The 27,224-nt window shown below is 38.1% G+C and overlaps 1 protein-coding gene across 2 annotated transcripts in view; it reads left to right on the top strand.

Moving 5' to 3' along the window:
- The window catches only part of CFAP54 (cilia and flagella associated protein 54), a 389,038-nt gene that overhangs the window by 191,034 nt on the left and 170,780 nt on the right, over positions 1-27,224 (top strand). For both annotated transcript variants that reach the window (XM_024348012.3, XM_024348013.3), the window contains 9 exons: positions 1,200-1,352; positions 3,743-3,937; positions 6,259-6,346; positions 6,640-6,849; positions 10,532-10,598; positions 12,740-12,922; positions 15,339-15,425; positions 21,588-21,710; positions 26,327-26,380. In XM_024348012.3, the coding sequence (XP_024203780.3) occupies positions 1,200-1,352; positions 3,743-3,937; positions 6,259-6,346; positions 6,640-6,849; positions 10,532-10,598; positions 12,740-12,922; positions 15,339-15,425; positions 21,588-21,710; positions 26,327-26,380 (1,160 nt within the window). The remainder of the gene's footprint in view (positions 1-1,199; positions 1,353-3,742; positions 3,938-6,258; positions 6,347-6,639; positions 6,850-10,531; positions 10,599-12,739; positions 12,923-15,338; positions 15,426-21,587; positions 21,711-26,326; positions 26,381-27,224) is intronic.

Raw genomic sequence — 27,224 nt, forward strand, 5'->3', positions numbered from 1 at the left:
CCTAGCTAATTTTTGTATTTTTAGTAGAGACGGGGTTTCACTGTGTTGGCCAGGATGGTCTCAAACTCCTGACCTCAAGTGATCCACCTGCCACGGCCTCCCAAAGTGCTGGGATTACAGGTGTGAGCTGCCTCGCCCTGCCTAGCTATTCCTGTTCTTATTCTAACTATCTAAAGCCACTTGTCTCTTTTGTCCTAATCAAGTTTTCCCTATCCTCGAAGGCGCAGCTGGCCTATCTTCTCTTCCACAAGGTCTTTGTTGCTCACCTTTTCCTGCCTACACTGATCTCTGTCTTCCATCTTTCCCTTATTTTGGCGTGTAACCAAATATTCCCTGCAAATGTGACTTTATTACTCCGGTGTTGGTGTGTCCCATCCCTTCAGCTAGATAGTGAATTTCTTGAGGGCAAAGACCATGCCTCTTAACCTCTTCCAACTTACCATGTAAGTTGCTATACTGTTAAGACCTTAGATTTTACAGGGGGGCTTCCACTTGTTCAACTTGTTGAAGAAATACATTCTTCTGTTATTCAGTCCTGCAAACTGTGATTCCTCTCTCTTGGTCCTGCTTCATGATGTATGCAGCAATGCTGCAGCTGAAGTCCCAGGCCCTCACTCGCTCTTCAGAGACCTCAAAGCAACTCTCTCCCACTATCTCCCCTTTCTGGGCACTTTTCAGGACAGTTAGTTAGTTCTATACCCACTCCTGGGTCCCCATCTTCCTTTCCTCTGCACCTTTCAGTATTAGGAATCTGTCTTTTCCTTCCCTTCAGAGAGCAGATGCCCATCTCCAAGCAACTTTTATTTCTTCCTTTCTTTGTTTCTTCTTTTTGTCTCTTTCCCAAGGCACCTTTGCTTTGAAGAGGCTGCTGAAAAGGAGTAGATTATTTCATTTTTTATGATCAGCAAAAGAAAAAGGAGGCTTCATGGGGAAAATTGGCAAGATCTAAAGTTATTTGCATTTCATAAGAATCAAAAGTTTTCCAAGCTTTTTTTTTTTTTTTTTTAAAGGACCTTCTGGTATACTAAAAGAAAAAAAAAATGATCTGAATGTTGAAACACCTGCTGCAGATCTGGGGGCTTTGAATTTAGCGGCTTTAGGTTGGGACCAAGAAATTCTCTGAATTATAAACTTGCTGGCTCTTACCTTGGCTTGGTGCAGCATTTCATCCCCAATATTCCTCTTTTCTTTCCTTTCAGAATACAGCCGAGCCAAAGCACTTGTCTGCGTGCCCGTGGACGTGACAGACACCTTGAGGTGTTTTAGAGAGACACTGGAAAAATCCAAATACCATAACAGATCAATCCGACACAGCAGGAAGTTGCTTTCATTATTTCTTGCACAGACACAAGGTAAAATGCATGTTCTGTATCTCTGAATCTTTCTTTATGTGGGGTGACCACCCTGCAGATGTCCCTCTTCTGCCCTCTCATTCTTCCCTCCCCGTGTACATGCAACACTCCCTGATGCCTTTCACTTTCCTCTTGTCCAGTGGATCTATTCTGTGTCTTACACTTTAACCAATGCACTTTCTCACTCACTCACTTTTATGCTTTCTGTGAAACTATCAAACTCTCTTGAGTGTATTAGATGTGACAATATTCATTAATTTTTGATTCTGTACATTTATGTTCTTCTTACAGTTTTCTTTAGATGTGGCACTATGGTCTTGTTTTACTTCATAAGTAGATGGATTGAATCATACTGAGTTAACTAGAACCTTTTACCAAAACACTACTTTATCAGTGGCAAAGAAATGGGTACCTTTTAAAGCAAGCATCAACAAGATTTCTTATTAATACTATAGATTTTGCTCTTAGGGGTTTTATTTTAGCTTAAAGCAAGATATTCACTATTGTTGGTTGCATTGCATTTATTTGTTTTCTCTTGTAACATCTATCTGCTTGTGAATTCAAGCAAAGCTGGGCTTTGAGTGATTAAATGGTAACCTCAGAGAGGAGTACATTCAAATTTAGGCTGGAAAAATCCTGAACTATCTATACTTAAGTTATTTAAAATTTTTAAAAATCCTGTTTTATATTTATGATTCTTGCTATTCAAATTGGTCAGAATAATAAGAATAAATTTAAATAATAGACAAATACATGTAAAATAGTATTAAGTTATTAAAAACAGATTTAAACTTATACTTAATTAAAATGCTAATTTCCACTGAAATGATCTTTTAGAAATTTGACCAATTGTTTTTACAAATGCAGACAGAGTTTTATTTATTTACATATTTATTTGTTTGTTGTTGTTGCCCACCCCCAACACTTTCTATGATATGTATCCATAGTTTTTGGTTATATTGTCTGCAGACTCACATTATGTTAAATTAGTTCTCCATATCCTGTTTGGCTTCTTTTAATTGCTCCATACATTAACAATGGGTAAGGCTGGCTGGGCGCCGTGGCTCACGCCTGTAATCCCAGCACTTTGGGAGGCCAAGGAGGGCAGATCATTTGAGGTTAGGAGTTAGAGACCAGCCTGGCCAACATAGTGAAACCCTGTCTCTACTAAAAATACAAAAATTAACCGGTGTGGTGGCGTGCACCTGTAATTCCAGCTACTCAGGAGGCTGAGGCATGAGAATCACTTGAACCGGGGGGGCAGAGGTTGCAGTGAGCCGAGATTGTGCGACTGCACTCCAGCCTGGTGACAAAGCGAGACTGTCTCAAAACGAAACAGAACAAAACAAAACAGAAAAGCACCCCACTCCCACAAAAAAAAAAGTGGGTAAGGGCATAAATAAAAAGGCAAATGCAATTCCTAGGAATAGTTTATACCAACTCGCTCTGAATCTCACCTGGTACCAAAATATTTTCAGTAGTTTATCTCTAGTCCTCAGGCTGTAGACTTCAAAATCTATACTAGCTTCTTTCTCTATTATTTTTAACTACTTCCCCTAGAATATAGATTTTTCTCTCATGTCTTCTCTGATCTTATAAAGAGACAAGGTTTTTCCTTTTTTTTTTTTTTTTTTTGTCTCAGGCCAGAACTACCTGTGTGTTGCTTCTATCCCAGAGGTTTCTGGCCCAGAGGCACACTAACACCTTACTGTTGGAAGCTATTTAAAAAAGGCAAACTCAAACTATGCAACTTCCACCAGTCCCCACAAGAAGCAAAGCTTTATCTCAATATTTGCTTTCTGGCTGACAGTCCTCTGTAGTGCTTTTTTTTTTGGATGGAGTCTTGCTGTCTTGCCCAGGCTGGAGTGCAGTGGAGCGATCTTGGCTTACTGCAAACTCTGCCTCCTGGGTTCAAGCGATTCTCCTGCCTCAGCCTCTGCCTCCTGGTTCAAGCGATTCTCCTGCCTCAGCCTCCCGAGTAGCTGGGACTATAGACATGCGCCACCACGCCCGGCTAATTTATTTTTAGTAGAGACGAGGTTTCACCATGTTGGCCAGGCTGATCTCAAACTCCTGACCTCAGGTGATCCAGCCGCCCCTGCCTCCCAAAGTGCTGGGATTATAGGCGTGAGCCATTGTGCCCGCCCTCTCTGTAGTGCTTGTGATGAGATAATGCAGACATGGAGCCTATCCACACATACCTAGGGTCTTCAGTTATGATCCTGGATACTAAGTTTAAGGAAATAGTGTCCCTCAAACTGCAAAAATGTCTCAGCTATATACAAAATATTTCCTTTCTTTTTGCTTTCCATTTTCTCTACCTTCCCTCCCAACTTCCCTTCTTTCTACATTTTAAATTGATTTATTATTATTATTTTTCATGAATTTAGGAGAGAAAGGAGAAATAAATGATTCAAAGTGTACTTCTGGAAAGGTGGAATTTTGCCTGGGGACAGAGGAGATGCATATGTCAATACCCCCTGACCTTTCTCAGGAGCACTTCAGAGTTTTTAGTTCCGTGGAGAAAAGCAAACTTCCATATTCACAACTTGGACTTGTAATTTCTTCTTATCACCAAACTATTGGTAAGAGTTAGCCATTATGTACTCATTTTCTTTAATTTTTTTTTTTTTTTTTTTTTGAGACAAGGTGTCATTTTGTCATCCAGGCTGGAGTGCAGTGGTGCGATCACAGCTCACTGTGTGATCACAGCCTCAACCTTCTGGGCTCAATCCATCCTCCCACTTCAGTCTCCCAAGCAGCTGGGACCGCAGGCTCACACCACCACACCTGACTAAGTTTTATATTTTTTGTAGAGATAGAGTTTTGCCATGTTGCCCAGACTGATCTTGAACTCTTGGGCTCAAGCTATAAACCCACCTGAGCCTCCCAAAACGCTGGTACAGGAGTGAGCCACTGTACCCGGCTATGTCTCCATTTTCAATATGATCTTCTGCATTAATGCTGAGATTGCATCTGGTCCTGAAATCTTACTTTTAAAAGAAAGATAAAAGAACCTATATCCCTGCAGCAGTGACAGAACAGCCTGGAGACAGAAGAAACTTCCAGCCTCCTCTGTTTACCCATTTTCTTAGCTTGGCCATCACTATTGTGAGATTCTAGGCCACCCTTCTGTTTATCCCTCTTTCATTGGAGCTGTGAACTCTTTGTGGGGATGGAGATGATGTTCTTTTTTTCTGGTCCCATCTAATTCCATTTTCCTTGTCTTTCCCTTGATTTGCTTTTCTACAGCTTCAGTAGTATATTCTTAACCCATACGATAGACCCAATGTTCTCTTTTTTCCTAACAGACATTTTATGATGCCCCTTTTATTTCCTGAAATAAAATTTGTATTTAATATATTCTTCTTATACACATTATTTTGAAACAAATTATTATGAAGCTCTAAATATAAAAATAGGAGAGAAATAGCATCACTTTATAATAAAAGAATCAGTTTGTTGGTATGTAAATGCTCAGGCATTAGAAGCTGTAAAGAAATAATCAGATGCTTATATCCTGGATATGGAATCACCATGAATGTGACAGTTGCACATGCAGACAGAGACAGGTATGTTGTATTGGTGACTCAAATACTATCAACATGGTTAAGTTTTGTGACATGATTTTCTAAAATGGCAAATTAATCTTGGTAAAGTCCTGAGCAAAACAAAGTACTACAGTGGTTGCAATGTCTGGAAAATTCAGAAATCATGAACATTTAGAAATCATGCAGAAATACCCTTTTTATGTGGAAAACGAAGTTCGATGTGAGATTCAGGTAGTTATAAACAGGCTTATCATCTTTTCCTTCACTGTAGGGGAAGTTTCTGTGCCTTGCAGGCCATCTGACATCTTTGGTCTTAACCTATGAGTTACCAAGAGATGCCCCCATTATGACATCTAGCAAAACCCTTTCTCACATTTCTAAAATAGCCCCTAGGGAACAGCATTGTCCTCGTTAGAAACCACTGCCATGTTGGTTGGGGTTTTTGGCTACACATCCCAGAATGCATGCATTCATTAGAAAAAAAAATTGTGTGATTTTGTTTTTGTTGTTTTTTTTGAGATGGAGTCTCACTCTGTTGCCCAGGCTGGAGTACAGTGGCACGATCTTGGCTCACTGCAACCTCTACCTCCCGGGTTCAAGCAATTCTTTTGCCTTGGCCTACCAAGTAGCTGGGATTACAGGCATGTGCCATCACACTTCGGTAATTTTTGTATTTTTAGTAGAGACGGGGTTTCACCATGTTGACCAGGCTGGTCTTGAACTTCTGACCTCAGGTGATCTGCCCGGTTTGGCCTCCCAAAGTGCTAGGATTATAGGCATGAGCTACCTTGCCTGTCCAATTATGTGATATTAAAGATATTTTGTGCCTTCAGGTAAAAGGAGAAATCTGATATGTGGTGATCTTGTCACATGTCTGCTAAAAAACAAACCTTTTGAGCCTTTCCATCTGCTATAGGATAACATCCACATTTCTCCAAGTGGCAGTCAGAGGCCCTCAGAATCTGACCACTGCCTCCCACTTCAGACTCAGTTCACCCTCTCCAGCAAACTATACTCCAGTCATGCCCATCATTCCTATACATACCCAGCCATTCTCCCTTGCATGCCATTTCTAAGTTTCTCTTCTCCTGTCTCTACCTGTCTGAGTTTTATTCTCCATGATGCCCCATTATTACTATCTGTTAGAGCCAGTCTTTCACTCTGTAATCAAACAGAACGTTTGCTCGCTCTCTTTGTATATATATTGTGTGACATTTGAAGGCGCTGTTAACTTGCAGTTTGCTTATTGCAATCTACACAGTTAAGGAATAGTGCAGTTTAAAATATTCTTGCAAATATAAAAAAATATTTTTCTAGGAACTGACATTTGTTCTTTTACTTGATTAAAAATATAGATGTTCTCCAAGCCAGCAATCAAAGAAGTCTTAAAGTTCAGGCGTTGCATTCACTTGGAAGTCTTCTCATCTTTGCAGAAAAGAAAAGGTAGATTTTTAGAAGTCTGTAGAACAAGGGCAAAGGTTTTTTATTTGCTTGTTTGAAGAAGTTTTTAATGAAAAAACATTGTCTTTCATAAATTTTAGTTCTTCAACAATACTACATTGCTACATTTTATTCATCAAATGGTACCTGAGAGAAACCATTAAGAACAGTGAATGTATTATAGTTATACGTATGTTAATTGATGTTGCTTTGGTGTATTTGCTTTCCCTTCTGGAAGATAGATTTAATAATGGGTCTCAGAAAACTTACTGCTTGATGCTTTGTCTCTGTTTTAGGGCTGCTTTTAAGTGTTGGTGTCAAGCTCTTGATGACATATTCAGAAAACCAGATGTGCTACACACGTGGAAAGAATTTGGCCCCTCACTCATCAATGTCACCAACAGTCATTCACCTCCGGGTTTCAAAGACTACAGTGAGGAGTTTCTGTCAAGAGTTGGCATCTGGGGGTGTTTGCAAGGAGCAGTCATATCAGCAAAGATAGCACAGTGAGTGTGAGGATGGAAGGATCCGCATACTAGCTAACAGCTTCCTTGTGGGGTGCCCTCCTGTGCCATGCAAAGTGCTGTGCCTCATGCACACTGGATTTCTGGGAGGTTATGTCCATCTCATACAGGGCCTTACAGTTTATTTACTTATTTGTGATGTTTATTGCTTATGATTATCTCTTCTTCCTGTAACACAACTCTTGCCCCAAAATATCAGTGTCACCCGGGCCCAGGTGTTTGCTTTGCTTACTCATGGATCCCAAGTGCCAGATATGCAGCTGGCATTCTATAACTACTTGGTTTTTTTGTTGTTGTTTAGTTTTTTTTTTGAGACGGAGTCTCACTCTGTTGCCCTGGCTGGAGTGCAGTGGCTTGATCTCGGCTCACTGCAACCTCCGTCTCCTGGGTTCAAGAGATTCTCCTGCCTCAGCCTCCCGAGTAGCTGGGATTACAGGTGGCCACCACCATGCCCAGAGAATTCTTTTGTATTTTTAGTAGAGACAGGATTTCACCATGTTGGCCAGGCTGGTCTGGAACTCCTGACTTCCAGTGATCTGCCCACCTCAGCTTCCCAAAGTGCTGGGATTACAGGCATGAGCCACGGCGTCTGGCTCAACAATGACTTGTTGCGTGGTCAAATGAATGAGCAGTTGGTGAGGAAGCAGGAAAACAGTGTGGAGGCAGTCAGGCATGGGCCTCATTCAAAAGTGTACTAGAAACCAGTTACTTTCAACAAGTTTCACATTCCTTCTGAGCCTCAGTGTCCTCATCTCTAAGCCAAGGTGGTAAAAATTACATGCTATACTGCATCAGTTTGCTAGGGCTATCATAACAAAGTACCACAGACTGGGTGGCTTAAACAACATAACTTTGTTATCTCATGATTCTGAAGGCTAGAAGTTGGAGAACAAGGTGTTGGTTAATTGGTCTCTTCTGAAGCCTCTCTTCTTGGCTTGTAGAAAGGTCACTGTGTCCACATGTGGTCTTTCCTCAGCATGTCAGTATCCTAATCTCCTCTTCTTATATGGATAACAGTCATATTGGATTAGGGCCCACCTCTGTGGCCTCATTTTCACTTAGTTACTTACCTCTTTCAATGCCCTGTCTCCAAGCATGTTCACAATCTGAGGTTACTGGATACGTTAGGCTGTTCTTGCTTTGCTACAAAGAAATACCCAAGACTGAGTAATTTATAAAGAAAAGAGGTTTAATTGGTTCGTGGTTCTGCAGGCTCTACAGAGAGCATGGTACCAGCATCTGCTGGGTTTCTGGGGAGGCCTCAGGAAGCTTTCAATTATGACAGAAGGCCATATTTGAATATGGGAGCCCGCATCTCACATGGCAAGAATGGGAATGAGAAAGAGTGGGAGGTGCCACACTCTTTTAAACAACCAGATGTGATGTGAACTCACTCATCACCAAGGGGATGGCACTAAGCCATTCATGAGGGATCCACCACCACGATCCTAACACCTCCTGTCAGGCCCCACCTCCAATACTGGGGATAACAGTTTAGCATGAGATTTGGTGGGGACGTATATTCAAACTATATCACTAAGAGTTAGGACTTCAACATATGAATTTCTAGGGGATACAATTTAGCCCATAATACATACTGTATTAGTGTCCTTTTTGCTGCTGTAACAAATTACCCTAAACCTAGCGGCTTAAAACAAAACAGGTTTATTATTTTACAGTTATAGAGTTCAGAAATCATAAAATCAGTGTGTCATCAGGGCTGTGCTTCCTCTGGAGGCTCCTGGGGAGAAGCTGATTCCTTATCTTTTCCAGTTTCTTGAGGTCTCTTGCACGCCTTGGCTCATGGCCCCACCTTCTGTCTTCAAGACCAACAGTTGAGCATCTTTCCCCCACACCTGCCTCTCTGTCTGTCTCTCATATTTTCTTCCATCTTCACATCTCCTTCTCTGTCTCTGACCCTCCTGCCTTTCTCTTATAAGGGCCATCGTGACGATCCAGGATAATCTTCCTTATCTCAGTGGCCTTAATTTAATCACATCTGCGAAGACTTTGTTGCCCTGTAAGGTCACATATTCATAGGTTCTGGAGATTAGGGCATGAATATCTTTGGGGGACCATTATTTAGCCTACCACACATAACACATGTGAATGTCTTCAAGAATGGCTTACGCATAGCTAGCACTCACAAATATCTTAAGTATTTCAAATTTCTTATTAACATGAGAAATTTGAAAAGTATGGAGGGATTAGAGGTATAGGTTTCCTTCATCTCTCCAGTTACAGTTACCTCTTTAGCTTACCTGTCGGAGGTGGTGAGCAACAACCTGCATAGTGTTTTAAGCTGTAGAGCACACTTAAAACTTAACTGTTCCTAGGTAGTGATCACATTGCTTTCAGATTAGCATCTCCAGTCAGGGAAGTAAGAAAGTACTGCTTTAAAAGTATTAAACGTCAAAGATTTAGACCTCTGTCAAGTTTGATTTTTTTGTGCTCCTGGGAGAGAACACACACACACACACACACACACACACAATTTTCTCTCTCTCTCTCAACAAAATCTGAGCTTGTGACTTATTGGAGCTTGGCAATTAGGAATGGAAAAGCCAAGGAAAGGAACAGCTTGGAAAGGAACAGCTACAGCCTTCCTGCCAGAGGGCACCTCTGCTTCTCTGAGCTTCTGAAGTTATTACCAAGTGGTTTTCAACAAACAGAAAGTCATTTCCTGGTTTCCCAGCCGGAAGTCTGACTGCCATAGGAGATGTCATTCTACAGGGGCTTTGGCTGTTTTCCTAGACTCCCTGAGTAGAGGAAACTCTACTCCCCGCCCTGTAAAATACCACACTTGAAGATCCACACAGTGAAGCTGAACTGAGGTAGACTACATTAACATTGTTGTTAATGTAGTGAACCTGACTGGTTTTATCTAAGAAAGACTTAGGAGAAGGTAATGTGGTTTGTAGTTGCAAATGTGAATTTTAAGACTCATATATAGAACACTCAAACTCTTCTTCTAAGGGACATAAAATGAAAGAGTTGTAAATGGAGAGACATTAATGTTTGGTGGAGATACTTAATGTTGTGAATGGCTCCATAATAAACAGCTAGAGAGAAAATACAATGCTTCAGTCTTCAGGGGGAATTATTTAACCGCACTCATCAAAAGCCTTTACTATGCACCCCCTTTTACCAAAAACTTCTACGTCCAGGGGTTCATTCAGTGGAACCAATAGGATAAGTGCTCAAAAGTGTAGGCATAACAATGTTTACCTCAGCATTGGAAAATGCCAAAGTGGAGATTCATATTTTTATGTTATGGCACATCTGTATGATAAAACATTAAAGTTCTTTAGAATAATGATATAGTTCGTTATGCCTGTGAATGAAAAATTTGTTTATAAAGTAGTATGTATTGCATAATTCTAGTCTTAATATGTATGTATATGTTTCTCCGTGTGTATAATTATATACAGAAAAAGTACATATAAGGAAATTGACTAAAATGTTACTAGTAATCATATTTAGGCAGTAGGATTATAGGGGATTTTTTATCTTCTTTAATATATTTTCCTTCTATTTTCTTATATATTTATATGTATGTATTTTTCTTATACTTTTTGTGTTCTAGATATATATGTAAAGACATTTATATCAAAATGTTTTTGGAAAATTTCTACTAATCAATTTTTTTCTTATACTTACTTAGATTTATTAAGTCATTGAATGTTGAAAAGAAAACTGACTGTTGCATTTTGTCTGCGTTACTCTTTCAGGTAACACTCTATGTATGTATGTTTTTCCATGGTAGCACAACCATTCATTGGATCAGTAAAAAAAGTTTATCATATTCAGAAAACTCACAGGTAGCAAAATAACATGAATGTTGATTAAATATGACAAGCCCGTCTTTCTCTTGCTGGCTGAACCCCTGTGAGACTTTCACCTTTAATTTTTTTTTTTTCTTTTTTTGAGACGGAGTCTCACTCTGTCAGCCAGGCTGGAGTGCAGTGGTGTGATCTCAGCTCACTGCGACCTCTGCCTCCCGGGTTCAAGCGATTCTTGTGCCTCAGCCTCATAAGTGGCTGGGACTACAGGCGCGCACCACCACACCCAGCTAATTTCTTGTATTTTTAGTGGAGCTAGGGTTTACCATGTTGGCCAGGCTGGTCTCAAACTCCTGACCTCAGGTGATCCACCCGTCTTGGCCTCCCAAAGTGCTGGGATTATAGGCGTGAGCCACTATGCCTGGCCCACCTTTAATATTTAACAGAGTCAGTTTTCTCCCTTACACTGCAGAAGAAGGAGTTTTACAGATGGGGAAACTGAGTCTCCTGTGATTAGGAAGATCATGTTACTAGTAATCAGTATGAAGCCAGTCTGACTTCAAATAGTTGCCTTAGGTTACCTCATCTCTAAATTCAGTTTTGCTTGGTTATATGATATAAAATCTATCTTATGATAAAGGTGAAAAATAACTTGAAGACTACAGGAGAGGTATGCTTGCAGTTCTCAGAATTTTGGTTTGCTTTCACTGAAGAAGAAAGGAGCTTTTATCTGAAATACAAGACATTTTGAAATTCCAAAATGTAACCAGGGGCCTTTGTAATCTACTAAAGGTTCTATTTACTTTGAAGGATGGGCACTCTTGTTCTGTGTATCAGAGAAGTCTCACAGCTTATGAAATCTAAATAAGTGAGTTCTTCAGGAAGGGCTTCTCTGAATGGAAGGCCAGACTTTTCAATTTTCTTATGTTCCTTACGCCTCTTGCCTGGGCTTCAAAGGGAAGAAGTACAGGAGGCAGGGGTGTAAAGGAAATGACCCGACTCCGACTTCTTACGTCACATTCTTTACTTTCTGATACTCCTTGTTCTTGAAGATAATGCTGTTTATGTTTTAGAAAATATGTGTTTTAACAAATATTTAACTTTCTGCTTAACGTGGACAATATGTGTATTATTTCTTAGTAATACTATACCTAAAATAAAAATTAGCTGGTGGGATTTATTTTAAAAGCCTATTCATTCTTTTTATGATTTTAAAACAAATTTGTGATAGTAAAAATTTCAACAACTACAAAGTATTTTAGAATAGGATATCTCATGACCTTAATAAGCCATTGGATTGAAATTCTTTCTGATATATACATTAAAATAATTTCATGATGCATTTGTCATTAAGAAATTCTAATTGTTAAAATAACAAAAGAAGCACCCTTAAATGAAAAATGTGTTTTGTGTGTTCATCTTGTTTCCCCAACATCTAGTGTAATGTTGGTTACATAAATTACCAAAAACTATTGGTCAAATTAAACAATAATCTTTTCATTTAAGCAGGTAAAAGTTTGGAATTACCTCTGCCTGATTGAGACTTCTGAAACAAGTAGTCATTTCCTCTACTTATAGCTTGGTATAGTGGAAAGAACATAGTTTTTTGTTTGTTTGTTTGTTTGTTTGTTTTAGCTAAATAGACATGACTTTGAATCTCCTTTCTGACATCGTTAGCTGTGTGACTTCAGATAAGTTGTTTAAGCCTCAATTATATCATTTGTGACATAATAATCCTTCTAAGAGCAGGTTAAAATAACATTAAATGAGATAATGTTTATAAAGAATTCACCAGCAGTGCTTAACATAAGATTGACCCTCAACAAAACATAATTTAATATAATGATAATTTCTTTGAAAATAAGAAGTATCCAACTACCATGGAATTTAAAAAGCCCATCTGGAGTGATAAAAGCATTTGGAACCTGTAATGATGATAATATAAATGATAAGTACCATTTATTACAAAGTACAGTGTGCTAGGCATATACTAAGCATTTTATAAAGCAATACATGTATTTATCTTTTTTTGTTTCATTATTGAAAATGCTATCTATAGCTCTTTATATTTCACTTTTTTTCATTTTCAGGGTTTGCTTAGAACCACACTTCCACATCCCAAAGCTGAACGTTGCTATGCTCAATATGAAATCACTCAGCTTCTCCCAGGCATTGAACTCTTCTCAGATAGATACAGGGCTGACATTTGCTCTGTAATTGCAAGTCTGTATTACATTATACGTGAACTGCACTTTGTTAGGCAAAACCTAATAGTAAGTAATTTGTAAAATCAAAATTATATATCACTGGGATATTTTGCTCCACTTACCTCATACTTTTAAAATTTTGCTAATGTTCTTTTGGTCAGTTACTGTTTAACTTTTAAACTCTATATATGTAGGATTCTTACTTACACTTCAAACTAAAATGTATTAATTAATATTCTTTCTTTGCATTTTGGATACAAAAGCAGTCTATTTGACTTTTTCTCCTTTTACTGTGTTACTTTATATTTTTTTCTTAAGTTAGTTGGTGAAATTGATCAGAATGCATCACTGATCTCAAACACAGAAATCTAGTGTACTTGTAAGCCACTGCATTAAGTTGTTCAGGTTATATCAATCCCAAAACTGTGAGAGTGTTTCTTTATTGAGATAAGTTTATCTTTATGTCTCTTGTCTTTTCTCTGTCAAGGGTGCATCTAAGAGAAAAATAGGTTCTAAGTATGAGATAAAAGACAGACATTTCTTAATGTCCTAGGAAATAAAAAAAAAATCCAAGTACAGCTCTCCTCTCCTTTGGGGAAAGAAATCACACTGTATGTCATAAATTTGAAGCTGGTTGCATTAAAAAAATTAGTATGTTCTATTAGAATTGTTGGCCATTTTATATTTTCCTCCATTATTTCATCTTTTTTCTTTCTTTATGTTCTCTCCTTATTTTTTCACATCTCTTTTTCTCCTTTGTTGGCTTCTTTACATCTATTCTTTCTCCTTTTCTGCTTTTTTCCCTTTCCTCCATGATTTTCATACCTACTTACTTTTTCCCCCCATATATTTTTTTCTATTCTCTCGGTATATTTGTTCTTCTGAATTCAACTCTCTCTTTATATTGAAAATATTTATTGCCCCCTGATATGAATTGTTAACTTATAAAACCATGTATTAAAGTAAAGAGATTGATAAGTGCATTTAACACTTGGCAGACTTGGTGAGAAATTGTTTATTTTTAAAAATAACAAAATGGTGCCCCTCTCACTGTTAAAGGGATTCATTTCTGGGTTGAAGAAATAGTTCTATCCCCTGGGTAACCTTTAGCTGCCTAGTCATATTCATATATAATACATATCACTGTGCTGGAAAAGAAATGAGGTTTTTTTTTCTCTAAAGCTGAAGAAATTGAGAATGTTTTTCTGAATAATTGAGCAATTGGCAGCAATAAAATGGTGTGTTTTTATTTCTTACTAAAGAAAAGAAACTAAATCTCAAAGGTAATCGCCAACTTTTAATGTTTTGTGCTGCATTAATTGTGGAAAAAGGTATTGTGTTATGTTTGTAGGGCATAGTTATAGAAAAATGTATTGTATTATGTTTGAAATCATTTAAGACCAGTTCTAATCCTTTTAAAAAGCTTGCTATTAGCAGCTGCCAGTTGACTGACAATTAGAGGTTCCCCAGCTGAAATTGCAAGAAGTGAACAGTTTCCATTTTGTATTACATTAACCTTCTCCAGAAGAAGCCCAGTGGCTAAGGGGACTTCTGTGGAATATAAAATTTGCTATGTGACCCAGAGCTGTGGAGCTATGGGAAATAGTTTGCTAACTAATGGGGATCCCAATCTCCCTTCCACTCCATCTTCCTTTGGCAGGGAAGGCTACAGTTGCAGGAGCTGAGCTTCAGGTTTGATTTGAGGTCAGGAGCTGTTCCAGTGTTAGGCAAAACTGTCCTCTCCACATCTTTCTCTGGATGGATCGTGGTTGGGCCATTTGAAATATTGATGGTCTATAAGCCTTCACATATATCCATGGGACTTCAAGAGCAATTGAACTTGGGGTGAATTCTAGGAAAATAAAAATATTATGTGAAGAGTAAGCTTAGGGTTTAACCAGTAGAATATACGCTATGTGAAGGCAGGGACTTGTTAGATTTTGTTCTCATTCAACGGTACCTAACACATAATAGACATGTTATAAATATTTTTTGTTGATAGACAAATTCTAATTGAAGACAAAAAGCAGCTGGCATTGAAATGAATAAGTAGGATCCAGTTAGGGAGCAGAGATTGAGTTCCTTTGCTTTAAATTTTCCATTTATTTGGTAGCTCATTTGCTAGAATTTTTCCACAGGCCACAGTGATTCACATATTTATGTTGAGTTAATTATTTTCAAGGAAGATAATTGATTGGATTTTAACCTCTTCCTGCTTAAAGAGATGTGCAACCTAGGTTTGGGGTACCAAATGGCATCTACTGGGAACTGTAAGTCTCTGATAGCATCTTAAAGTTCCGATAAACTTATGAAGCATGTGCTAGATAGATTATTTCACTTATTTTCAACAGTATAGTTTCCTAGCATGGAAAGTAAATCAGTATATAACATATCCTATATTTAAAATTTGGCTAAATTTGATTATTAGGTTATTAGTTTGATAAAATATATTTTGAAACAAAGAGTGTTTTTCTCCTTATAGGTTCTGCCTCTCTTTGCATTGTATCAATATTTTGTTTCTGGAATTTGTCAAGACATAACAAGAAATCTAGAAGCAAGAATCCTCAAGGTATGTTACAAGCTTTTAAGACATTTGATATTCTTGAACTATTAAGGATATTGTCATGTATTAATTTGATTCTAGGACTTATAATAACAAGCTGATAATAACATGGCATTACACTGATGTAAGAAATAACTTACCGATTATGATAATAAAGTATGAGAAAGAGCCAGTTAGAAAGGTGTAGATTATTTTATGCTTGGGCCACAGTAAAGTGAGGAACAGCTGCACATGGAAATAAGGCTCACCCAACACCAACTGGCCTGGAAATCACCACTTCTGAGAGACTGGCTTCCTGGTGAAGACCAACTGAACCAGTTTTCTGAGCTTCTGTGAATTTATTCCTAAGAGCCTTTATGGATATCATGGTACACAAGAATTTTTCAATGCACAGGTAATTGAATTAACAAGATCAGATAGATGCTAAATTACAAAAAATCCTGTAATCCAGAAGTCAGTTAAGGTTCTCTGCCTTTGAGATTCATGTGTGATTGATTGGCTTAAAAACCACATGGAGTGGGAAGCACCTTGTTCTCTCTGCTCTCTTTCCTAATCACCCACGTTGCCAGCTCCCACTTTTGTTGAATTTGTTTTGTACGTGGATAATCTCAATATCCAACAAATATGCTCCCAGTTCTGTACTTCCTCAACTCTAATATAGAATTTAACTCTATTTTATATTTTACGCACACACACACACATGCACACACACACACACACAACATATATGCACCCTTTTTTCTATAGTGGACTTTACTAAAAATTAGGAAGACAGAGAAATTTAAGTTGAGGCAAAACAAACAATTGAAGATAGAATATTTGGCTTTCTTGAGCTTAAAATCTTTCTTGGCCATCGTCTCATGCTTTTGCCTCCAACTGAATGGAGTAATCAGCTATGGGCTGGTAAATGTCACAATTGGCTCTGAAAAACAAAACCTCAAGGCCAGGCATGATGTCTCACGCCTGTAATCCCAGCACTTTGGGAGGTCGGGGTGGGCAGATCACCAGGTCAGGAGTTCGAGACCAGCCTGGCCAACATGGTGAAACCCCATCTCTACTAAAGATAAAAAATTGGCCGGGTGTGGTGGCAGGCGCCTGAAATCCCAGCTACTCTGGAGGCTGACACAGGAGAATCACTTGAAACTGGAAGGAGGAGGTTGCAGTGAGCTGAGATTGTGCCACTGCACTCCAGCCTGGGCAACAGGGCGAGACTCCGTGTCAAAAAAAACAAAAAGAAAACAAAAAAACACCTCAAAAGTTTCATTTGTGGCATTTTCAATTTCCATCCATGGTGTGAATACTCCCACTATGTCTGACTTCAAGCTACCGACAAGACATCTCTAACGATGGAATTGGGGACAAGATGTGCACAATCAGCTCTTGCAAATTGGAGTGAGTGGGCTCCAACACACCACTGGCTTCATTCATACTTCTGCTTTTGTGGAAATACTCTCTGCCTTTTGTCCCCAAATTTATCCCATTTTCTAGTAAGGGAAAATTAAACTTCCATTTGAATTTCGCTTCGTGTCTAAACCCTGCCCTGGGGCCTATATTTTCAGACCCAAATAGTTTGTTGCATGCTATTTCTAAGTAAAGAAATTAAGAATTCTAGTGCTGATTATTAATGATTTTAACCTGGGAATAAATAATTTGTTACTGATCATGAAAATTTCTGAATCACCCTCTCTGAGTTACTGAACTCTTATGAGTTCTCTTGCTTTTGAATTCCAACACTTTTAAAAGAAACTCCATGTAACTTTTCTCTCTTTTTTACAAAAGATAATGTTCTCTTCAATATTGCAAAATTCTTGAGGCTAGGATCTGTATCTTATTCATCTTTTAATTCCCTGTAGTATCTTGAGTAATACATTCACATAGTTGAAATTCAGTAATTAACTATTGAATTTAAAATCTGCAGACATTTATCAAGTGCCTACTGTCCACTCTCTATAGTGTTTAGTGGGAACTCACCTAGAAAATACTTGGTAGATATTTATTGATGTAACTCTAAAACAACATTTATTGAGTACTTCCTATTTAAAAGCACCATGTTAGTAACTCCAATCAAAGAAATGTAACCAATAGTCCTTGCTTATAAGGAAGTGAAAACTGAGAAGAAAGACAGAATGTATACCCAAGACAATAATGTTGGTACCTGCCACTCGGTCATTTCCAAATGAGTGTGATGAACACTCTCCAGGAGTTCGAAAGAGGAAAAAATGGCTTTGAGTCTTTAGGTTTCATAAGTAGGTAAGATTTAGACTTGAAAAGAGTAGAATTCATGGAGCAGGAGAGAGGAAAAAGGGAACATTTCTTGGCAGTCAGTGTGAAAGATAGGTGAGAAAATATTGACTTGTTTAGGGGGCAGGGGTGGTTCAGTTACACTAGAGTGGAGGTTTTGGGTAGGCAGGTTGTAGAAGATAACATGAGTATACCAGAGGTTGATGACATTGAGAATACCAGGGATCTAGTCTTGAATTCCCAACTCTGAAGAGATGTAATTTGGAGGTGGAGCCATGAGAGAAATGAAGAGATTGCAATATCCAAATTGTGTAACATGTACAGTCTGGTCTGTCCTTAAGAGGCAAGAAGCATGAAAGGGTTGCAATGATCATAACTCAACAAGAGGAGATCTAGAGGGGCACCAAAGGACATAATCTGGAACAAAATGGTTAGATGACTTTTTTTTTAATCATATTGTTAGCACTTGGTAGCTGTTTTTGTCCTAGAGTAGCATAAAAACCAGAGAAGAACTGTGGACTCAATTCTGGAGAATTGGGTTGGAGAATTAATTATAGAATTTATATAGAATCTTATTATTTTCTATAATTAATTAATTATAGAAATTGGATCAGGAGAATGACATGGTCATATCTGGTATCTGGTAGCAGTGTCAGGAGTAGAGTAAGCAGTGGGATCTTATTGGCATAGTAGGATTGAAAAACCAGACTAGGGTTTTGACAGAAGCAATGAAAGAGGACAAATGATGGATTATACAGAGGAAGGAATGACAGCCTGTGTGAGCAGAGTTTGCCTGACCTTTCTGAAGTAAACTGGGGTCAGGGAGTTGGAAGAGAGAAAAGTCATAGTCAGGAAATAACATGCAATGATGCTTCCTGACAAATCAAAGAGCAATAGATCACACTCTGAAGTTTCTATAGTGCCCTAGTGTCTTTCAGGGAAAGCTTTAAGACCTCTTCATGATCAGCTGGCCTGGCTTCACTTTAGAACTGCCAACATCTTGAAAGATTTGTCACTGTCAACACATCAAACCTAGAAAGGGTACCAATGATTCTATATTTGTGTGAGTGAATGGTTGATTTATGGGTAGTTCTTTTTGCTGTCTGGCTTGTTTGTGTTTGCAGTGTTGGTCACCTCTGAAAATATATGTCCATTATTTACCCAATTGATTTTTCAAATGGTCAGATTGGTATGATAAACTGAAGCCAGAAAGAGTCCATGTTCATAAATCTTATAGTCAAGACTCAAGGAAACTAACCACATACAGATATGGGGAAGTGTTTCCTCCTAGGGGTAATGAGAAAAATGGTCATCTAGAAACCTGAAAGAGTTTATATGTCTCCCCCAGAACCTCCTTTGATATTATATGGCACTGGGGAGATTAGACCCCAAGGTGTCTTAGGCAAAGACCAAAGTATGCAACTCAATAGACAAGCAATTTTCTCTTTCTTATTAGTAATATTTTCCTGATCTTTTATATTTTATTTTCATGTTATTCATGTATCCAATTTCCCACTAGCCCACCTTTTTATTTCTTTAAAATTCACACACTCTTGAGATTCCTAAGATAATAATAAATGGGAAACAGAGAGTATGATGGGTGGACATGCTAAGGATAAATGGAGTTTTCTTTTCCTATGTTATGTATTTACATGTTAATCTAATTTCGTACTTTATTCTCTGCTTCCACATTTACCCTTCTCTATTCTCTACAAAGTCACTAGATAGCTTTCACAATTTAAGTCAGGTTAGGGCCCTGTCCTCTTTAAAACTCTCCAATAACTCCTTATCACACAGAGAATGACATGCAAAATCCCTACTCTGGTCTTCAGGTTCTACTTGACCTTTCTTGGCCAGCATTAACATTCACCTCCTGACCTCCTCCCCTTGCTCCCTGAGTCCTGCCATATGGCCTCTACACTAAGGTCCCTTAGCAGATTTTCATGTCTGTCTCCTTTAATGCCATTCCCAAATCTTCTCTTGAAGGTTTCCTTCACAGAGAATTCCTTCCTGACCACAGTCTTGAAAATAGCATTTGTGAGTACTCTGTATCCCTTTGTATGTTGTGTATATCTTCATGTGTCACTGAAACTTAGATAAACATGCATCCCAATGGAACATAACCTCCAAGAGGGCTTAGTACATATGAGGTGCTCCATAAATATGTTGAACAAATTTAAGTAAGAACTCCTTTTTCTATAATTTTCTGATTGATGATCCTGCTGGATTATATTCAAATTAAGCCATATAAAATATATAGCTATAAATTGATTAATATTTTTAAATATATGTATTTAAAATTAACAGTGGCCATTAATTATGGATAAGAAAATTGTTCATTGTAGCGCTATTCACAATAGCAAAGACATGAAATAAACCTAAATGCCTATCATTGATAGACTAGATAAAATGTGGTACATATACACCATGGAATAATATGCAGTCATAAAAAAGAATGAGATCATGTCCTTTGCAGCAACCTGCATGGAGCTGAGCTGGAGGCCATTATCCTAAGCAAACTAACCCAGGAACAGAAAACCAAATACCACATGTTCTCACTTATAAGCAGGAACTAAATATTAAGGACACATGGACACAAAGAAGGGAACAATAGACGCCAGGGCCTGCTTGAGGGTGCAGGGTGAGAGGAGGTGAGGATCAAAAAAATAACAATTGGGTACTATACTTGTCACCAGTAGAGGGTTGTGACTGCAAGTTGTTCAGGTTCTTGGCGTTTTGAACAAAGAACTGGACAAAACGCCCAGCAAAGCAAAGAAAGAATGAAACAAGAAAAGAATGAAAGCAGAGGTTTATTGAAAATGAAAGTACACTCCACAGTGTGGGAGTGGGCGTGAGCAGTGGCTCAAGGGTCTGGATACAGAATCTTCTTGGGTCCAAATATTCCCTGGAATCTTCTTGGGTCCAAATGTCCCCTATTCCCATGGCCACTTCATGCTCACCTCATGTAAATGAAGTGGTAGCCCACAATCAGTCTGATTGGTTGCAGAAAGCAGCCAACCAGAGACTAAGTTAAAAAGGTTTCTCTCCTGTGCGCAAACATCTGATTGGTTACAAAAGACAACCAATCAGAGGCTAGGGTGAAGTAACAAAGTTATACTTCTATGCAAACGAAGACTCGCCTGCAATCAGTCTGATTGGTTGCGGACAGCCAATTTCCTATCTGCCCCACAGAAAAGGTGGGGGTTTCCAAAGGGAGTAACCTCTGGTCCTTTTGTTACTCAGGCGTGGAAAGTTAGGGTTTTCCTTTCAATTTAGTTCAAGGAAGTTGGTGTGAGACAGCCTTAGATTCCCTTCTTTCAGACCCTATTCTCCTGCCTCATACTTATTACCTGGGTGATGAAATAATCTGTATACCGAACCCCTATGACATGCAATTTACCTATGTAACAAACCTGCACAGGTACCCCTGAACTTAAAATAAAAGTTAAAAATAAAAGAAAATTAGTAGTTGTCTCTATGTTGATACATTGTGGAGTTAGTCTCCCAGTTTGACTTGCCTCGTTGGGCTGGAGAACATTAGGAGTGTTTTTGTTTTGTTTTTCTTTTGAGCTATAGTTAGTAATGGGAACAAAAAAAATCATTAAAAAAACTTTTATACAGCTATCATATTATAAAAATATTAATGTGTTTGCCTCTGATGAAGTAAGCAGCATCTGATAAATGTCCATTGTTTTGAACAGCCGCCTGCTGTTGTTAGCTTCTTGGTCCATTGCACATGTATATGGGCATACACATAGACACACGCGTCTCTCTCCACTGTGTCTAGTAAACATTAATTCATAGTGCATTACCAACATTAAGCAGAAACTTTGGATCTCAGAAAGCTGACGATTTTCTCTATACTTTTGTTTTCTAAGTAAAACAAATTGTTTAATTAAGTACCTCATTATTTCCTTTCCTTTACAGATAGAAGTCCTTATAGATTTGAGATTCTTTTCTGAAGCCTTTTATGAGATATCCCAAATTTTCTATGGAAAAAACATGCCTTGTCCAATACCTGCAGGCTATAAAGCCACTGGAAAAATGAAGGTAACCTGACAATTTGATTCAAAGCAATTTCTTTACCTATGAGGGATACATTCCTAAAATGTAAGGAACATTCCCACGAAAGTGTATTTACAATCTCTGGTATTTTAGCCCTCTTTGTTAAGCCTGGTTACAACTAACATCAGGATTTTATGAGGTTTCATTTGTCTGGGTTGGAAGAGTGTCATGGGGGAGGGAGCATGGTTTTGGAGTAGTTTTTGCAATCGAATTCTGGCTCAGGGACGCTGCATGTTGCTTTTTATTATAGTTACCATGGGCAGTCTCACTAGGCACATTTATCAGCCACTACTGCTTAGTTTTTTGAGTCTAACATTATAATTTCTGGTTACTATTTTAAATCAAAATAGTCTTTCCTTATGTCTTATTTGGATCTCTTTGATTTTCATACTTTATACCAAAGTTTTAAGAATGTGTTCAAATTTCTTCTGATTTCTGTGAGGAGAGAACATTCCTCCATATTGTCTAACCTTTTTTGATTTTAGGAGATAGTTTTTACCTGGCTTGTTTAATTTGTATTTATAAACTGGATAATTGAAGCATCCTTGAAAATGAATACTGGAGTTGACGTTTAAAGCATAAATTAAATCAGAGGGAGCTATTATTTTCCTCTCTTTTAGTCTTCATGGTGGTCTGGGAATCACTGGGTGATCATGCTTCAGGCAGATGCTTGGACCCTCCTAGACCAGCAATAAAGGAAATGGGAGAAGGTAGCAAGTCAGTTTGCCTGGGAGAGAGTGTGTGTGTGAGGAGTGAGACTGATAGGCACAATACCAGCTGGTTGGATTCAAATTTGGAGGACCTAAAGCAACCTGGAGAATGAGCTATAAGTCTTGAAAACCACTAGCATAAGCGGACATTATATTTACATATAATATGATCATTACTTCAGAGTATTCCCCTAAAATGTACCTGCTTATTACTCCATATGACTGCTACAGCATTATAATTTATTGTAATAGGGGGTGAGGCTATCCACAGAACATCCCAAGAGGGATGTTTATTAGGCAGTTGGATACATGTATGTGCATGAGTATGTATGTATATACATCCATATATATGCATATATCTGTGTGAGATTGATAGATAGATGGATAGAGAGATACACATAGAGAGGGGAAAGAGAGAGAGATTGGAGTCAGTTGGTTGACTGTTTTGCTCATTTTCTGTGGCATAAATTAAGCATCATCTTACCTGGATTAAATTAGCAATATTTTCTTGCTTGCTCCTCAGTTAATTACACTTTAATTAGTTAAAAAATATTTTTTGAGTGCTTACTGAATACAGATGCCATTCCAGGCATGGAGATAGAGCAGTAGAAAGACAGCAGGGGGGCTCCTGCTTTCCTGGAGCTTACAGTCCGGTGAGGAAGACAAACACCAAATACATTAAGCACATAAGTATATGTCAGGTATATACACAGCTGTCAAGGACAGTGAAGCAGAGTTGAGGGGATGGAGAGTGACCAGGGCAGTGGAGTGCTGTTTTATTCAAAGTGGTTTGGAGAATCTCTATAATAAGCAAGTTTTGAGGGAAGTGAGCCATGGAAAGATCTGAGGGAACAACCTTCCAAGTAGGAGGAACTGCAAGGGCAAAGGTTCTAAAAGGGATGCTTGCAAGATGTGGTTGAGGAAAACCAAGTAGGCAAAGTGAGGCTGCAATGAGGAGGAGGAGGAGGAGGAGGGACCTAGGAGTCAGATCATGTAAGACCTCATAGGGCTTGATAAGGACTGGAATTTTCTCTAAATAAGATGGGAAACTGCGCAGTTTTGAGCAGAGAAGTGACGTGATAGGAATTAAATATGAAAGGACACTGCTTACTATTGGGGAAGAGGCTGTGGGTGGGCAGGGGTATACATTGGGACACCAGTTAGGAGGCTGTTGCAGATAATCTGGGTGGGGCATAATAGTGATTGAGATGATTGTGCCGAAGGGAGTGAACAGCAGTCTGTTTCTGGGTGTGTTGTGAAGGTACAGCCAGCTGCATTTGCTGATAATGGTTTGGATACAGGATGTAAGAGAAAGGAGGCAAGGATGACTACAGAGTGTTCAACCTGAGCAACTGGTAGGAAGATTTTTTCGTGTACTGAGATGGGGAATACTGCTCCAGATAGGGGTTGAACATGTTAAGTATGAGAGTCCCAGTAGACATCCAGGTGGAAATGCAGCATAGTTAGGTGCAGATCATATAGGGTCTGGAATTCAGGGGAGAGTTTGGGGTTGCAGGGACACATTTGGGAATGCTAGAAGAGAGATTTAAAATCATGGAACTAGATGAATTCAGCTGGGGATGAGGCAGATAGAGAAAAGCAGAAGTCAGAGGACTAGACATTAGGGTCACTCACATTTAGAGTCCAGGAGGATGAGAAGGAAAGAGAAACCAGTTGGGTAGGATGAGAAACAAGAGAGAGTTTTCAATGGTCACTGCTTTCACTGAAATAAATAAACAAAAGTTCAGAAGCTAATTTTTACAAGTAGATTCCAGACTTCATTTTTATCAACTAGTTTTCATAAGATAAATGTATGGGTGAATCTATCTCCCAGTAGATTCTGATTTCAGATTTTGTATTCTCAAAGTTAATTTGCAGCTTTCCAGCTTCAGTTGGGAATTTCAAAAGTGTAATTAAAAGAGGAAATGTGTTCAGGATTTATAATTAAAATAGGTGCCAATGTTATTAAGCTGCAGGCTAGTTATTTAAAGAAGGTATTAATGAATTAAGTTTCACTTGTAAAAGAAGTAACTGAAAAAGTCCTACAGATTACTATTGAACTTTTCACAGGCCTTTAAAAAAATTCTGTATTTTAACATTATACTCATATTGGTATTCTGCTCTTATCATCAAATCTAAAGTCCCATTATTAAACTCTCTTTAATTTATACCACCAAGGATTTCCCCTTGGATTCAGTTACTCACTTTTCAATGTATTATGGGTAATAAAGAATATCTTCAAAGAAGGGAAAAATTTTTAAAACACCAATACTTTTTCAATAAAAGCTATCTGTGATGTACCGTTTTGGGAGGTTCCCTTAAAAGCAGATCCTGAGACTAGGATTTGGGAACAATAGTGTCTTTGGGAAGTGATTCTAGGAAGTAAGGTGAGCTAGCAGGAAAGCTAGATAGGGGAAAACCAATCCAGAGAGTGTGAACGAGAAGGTCACCGATATGGGTAACTGGGGCTCTCAGAGAGACTGGGTAGAACACTTCTGTTCTTCTTTGGTAAGGTTTATTCTCTGCACTTCTAGCCTCTCCTGAACATTCTTATGGCCAGGCAAAGAGCTACAGGTACTTGAGTAGGACACCATCTACATGTGAGCAACCTGTCCATGGAAGCTGCTGGTGACTTCCTGGTGACCAAGGGGGATGAGGGAGGGGCAGAGGGACATCGCTGTTGGATTCTACCAATGGGAATCTTTTAAAAAGGGCCTTCTATACCAAGAGAGATGCATCCTACTAGATACATCAGTCTCCTGTGGCAAATAAACTAAATGTTTCCTAGTGCAACAGTATATTTAGAGCCAAATATAATGACAAGTAATACACCAAAAAGGAAAAAAAAAACCAAAAATATTTATTCTGAATAGCAATACAATTTTATCTCAAACTGGCAACTATTTTTTTAAGTGATAATACTCACTGTTGTTAAAAGTGCAATAATTCTGACATTTTCATACAATGTGGGTGGGAGTGTAAATTGAGCCAGACTCTTTCAATTTTCTCAGTATATTCATATCTTTTGACCCAGAAATTCTGCTTCCAGGAATCTATCCTAAGGCAATAATCAGAAATATAAACAAAATAGTCATCAGTGTTATTTAAACTAGGGCTGAATGATGGGATAATGATGGGGAAGTGGCTCCCTCAGATATCCAGCAATAGGAAAGAGGTTATTAGGCTACATTCATAGGATAAAGTATCACCTACACATTAGACTGAAGTTTACAAATAATGATATGGGAAGAAAATTATGATGTAATGTTTAGTGAACATGGAATAGAAATCTATTTTTAAAAATTTAAAATACATTGGCCAGGCACAGTGGCTCACGCCTATAATCCCAGCACTTTGGGAGGCCGAGGCGGGCAGATCACGAGGTCAGGATATCAAGACCATCCTGGCTAACACGGTGAAACCCCGTGTATACTAAAAATACAAACAATTAGCTGGGCGTGGTGGCGGGCACCTGTAGTCCCAGCTACTCGGGAGGCTGAGGCAGGAGGATGGTGTGAACCTGGGAGGTGGAGCTTGCAGTGAGCTGAGATGGCGCCACTGCACTCCAGCCTGGGTGACAGAGCGAGACTTGGTCTAAAAAAAAAAAAATATATATATATATATAGATATATATATATCTATATATATATTTAAAATACATCAAAAAGAAGTTAGTAGGAAAAACATCAACTATTAACATTGTATTTCTTAAAAGAAGTTGACTTATGTATGATTTTTACTTTATACAATACTTATCTTTTCTGACTAGAGCATAAATTACTTTTTCAATAAAAATGATAATTAAAATAATTTTAGAACACATTAAATGTTTTATTTAAAAGAATACTCAAGTAATCTTGTTCTTGCTGTTACTATTTTGTATTTTGACAGATCTTTCAATCATTTGACTCAGGAAAACCTCTTACCAGTAAAGAAAATATACAGGTAAGGATAATAATATTTTATAAACATGGTTTTCCTAAGTGTGGATAATTTTTGAGTCATTCTAATCTATTTGGTTGATACAGTCTTTGATTCTGAAAATCTGCTATGTAATATTCTTTTCTTTTTTTTTCCCAGTATCTTTCACAAAAAGAGGGTTCTACTGCCCATCTAAATACATTTGTTCCTGTCACTAATGGAATGATTGGGACTTAAGCACTTGATGACCTAGTGATATTTGAATATCTTGAAATAATAATTTTAAAAAACTTAGGCGTATTGGCAGTCTATCTCTCCTAGAAAGTGTTAGAGCAGAAGAGTTGTGGCACAACCATTGTTAAAGGGGGCTATGAATGGGGAAGGAGTTCATAGAACCAGACGACAGTTAATGCAGATATATACACATGGTTTTTATTTTTTTAAGTGCTAGGAAACAGCATTAAGTAAGGTATTTATTTTTAATTAAATAATTTTGAAAGATATTTTCTCAAAATTGCTTTATTTTTGTCTTCCATAATTTTAATAGGACTATATCTAACTTTTATTAAATGTAATCTTATTACTTTTCTATTATTGTGCATTTTATTCCACAAAGTTCACTTTTAATTATCCTTCAGATGATTCATTGTTTTTTTTTTTCCTAAAAATTTGTTTTAATTTATAAGCAATTTGCCTGAAATGAAATAACTGGTATTAGGAAGATAGAAATACATATTCTTATTTCATTTTAGTGTTCCAAGACCTTGGGGTGTCTAAGAATATTTCTTTCTTTCCTATCTTAAACGCTAGAGCATCCTAAAACACTTCCTTAGGGAGTGGTTTTTGGTATAAAAAGAATGTCTGTCTG

This window comes from Pan troglodytes, chromosome 10 (genome assembly GCF_028858775.2).
Source record: "Pan troglodytes isolate AG18354 chromosome 10, NHGRI_mPanTro3-v2.0_pri, whole genome shotgun sequence".
In the NCBI taxonomy this organism is placed as follows: Eukaryota; Metazoa; Chordata; class Mammalia; order Primates; family Hominidae; genus Pan; species Pan troglodytes.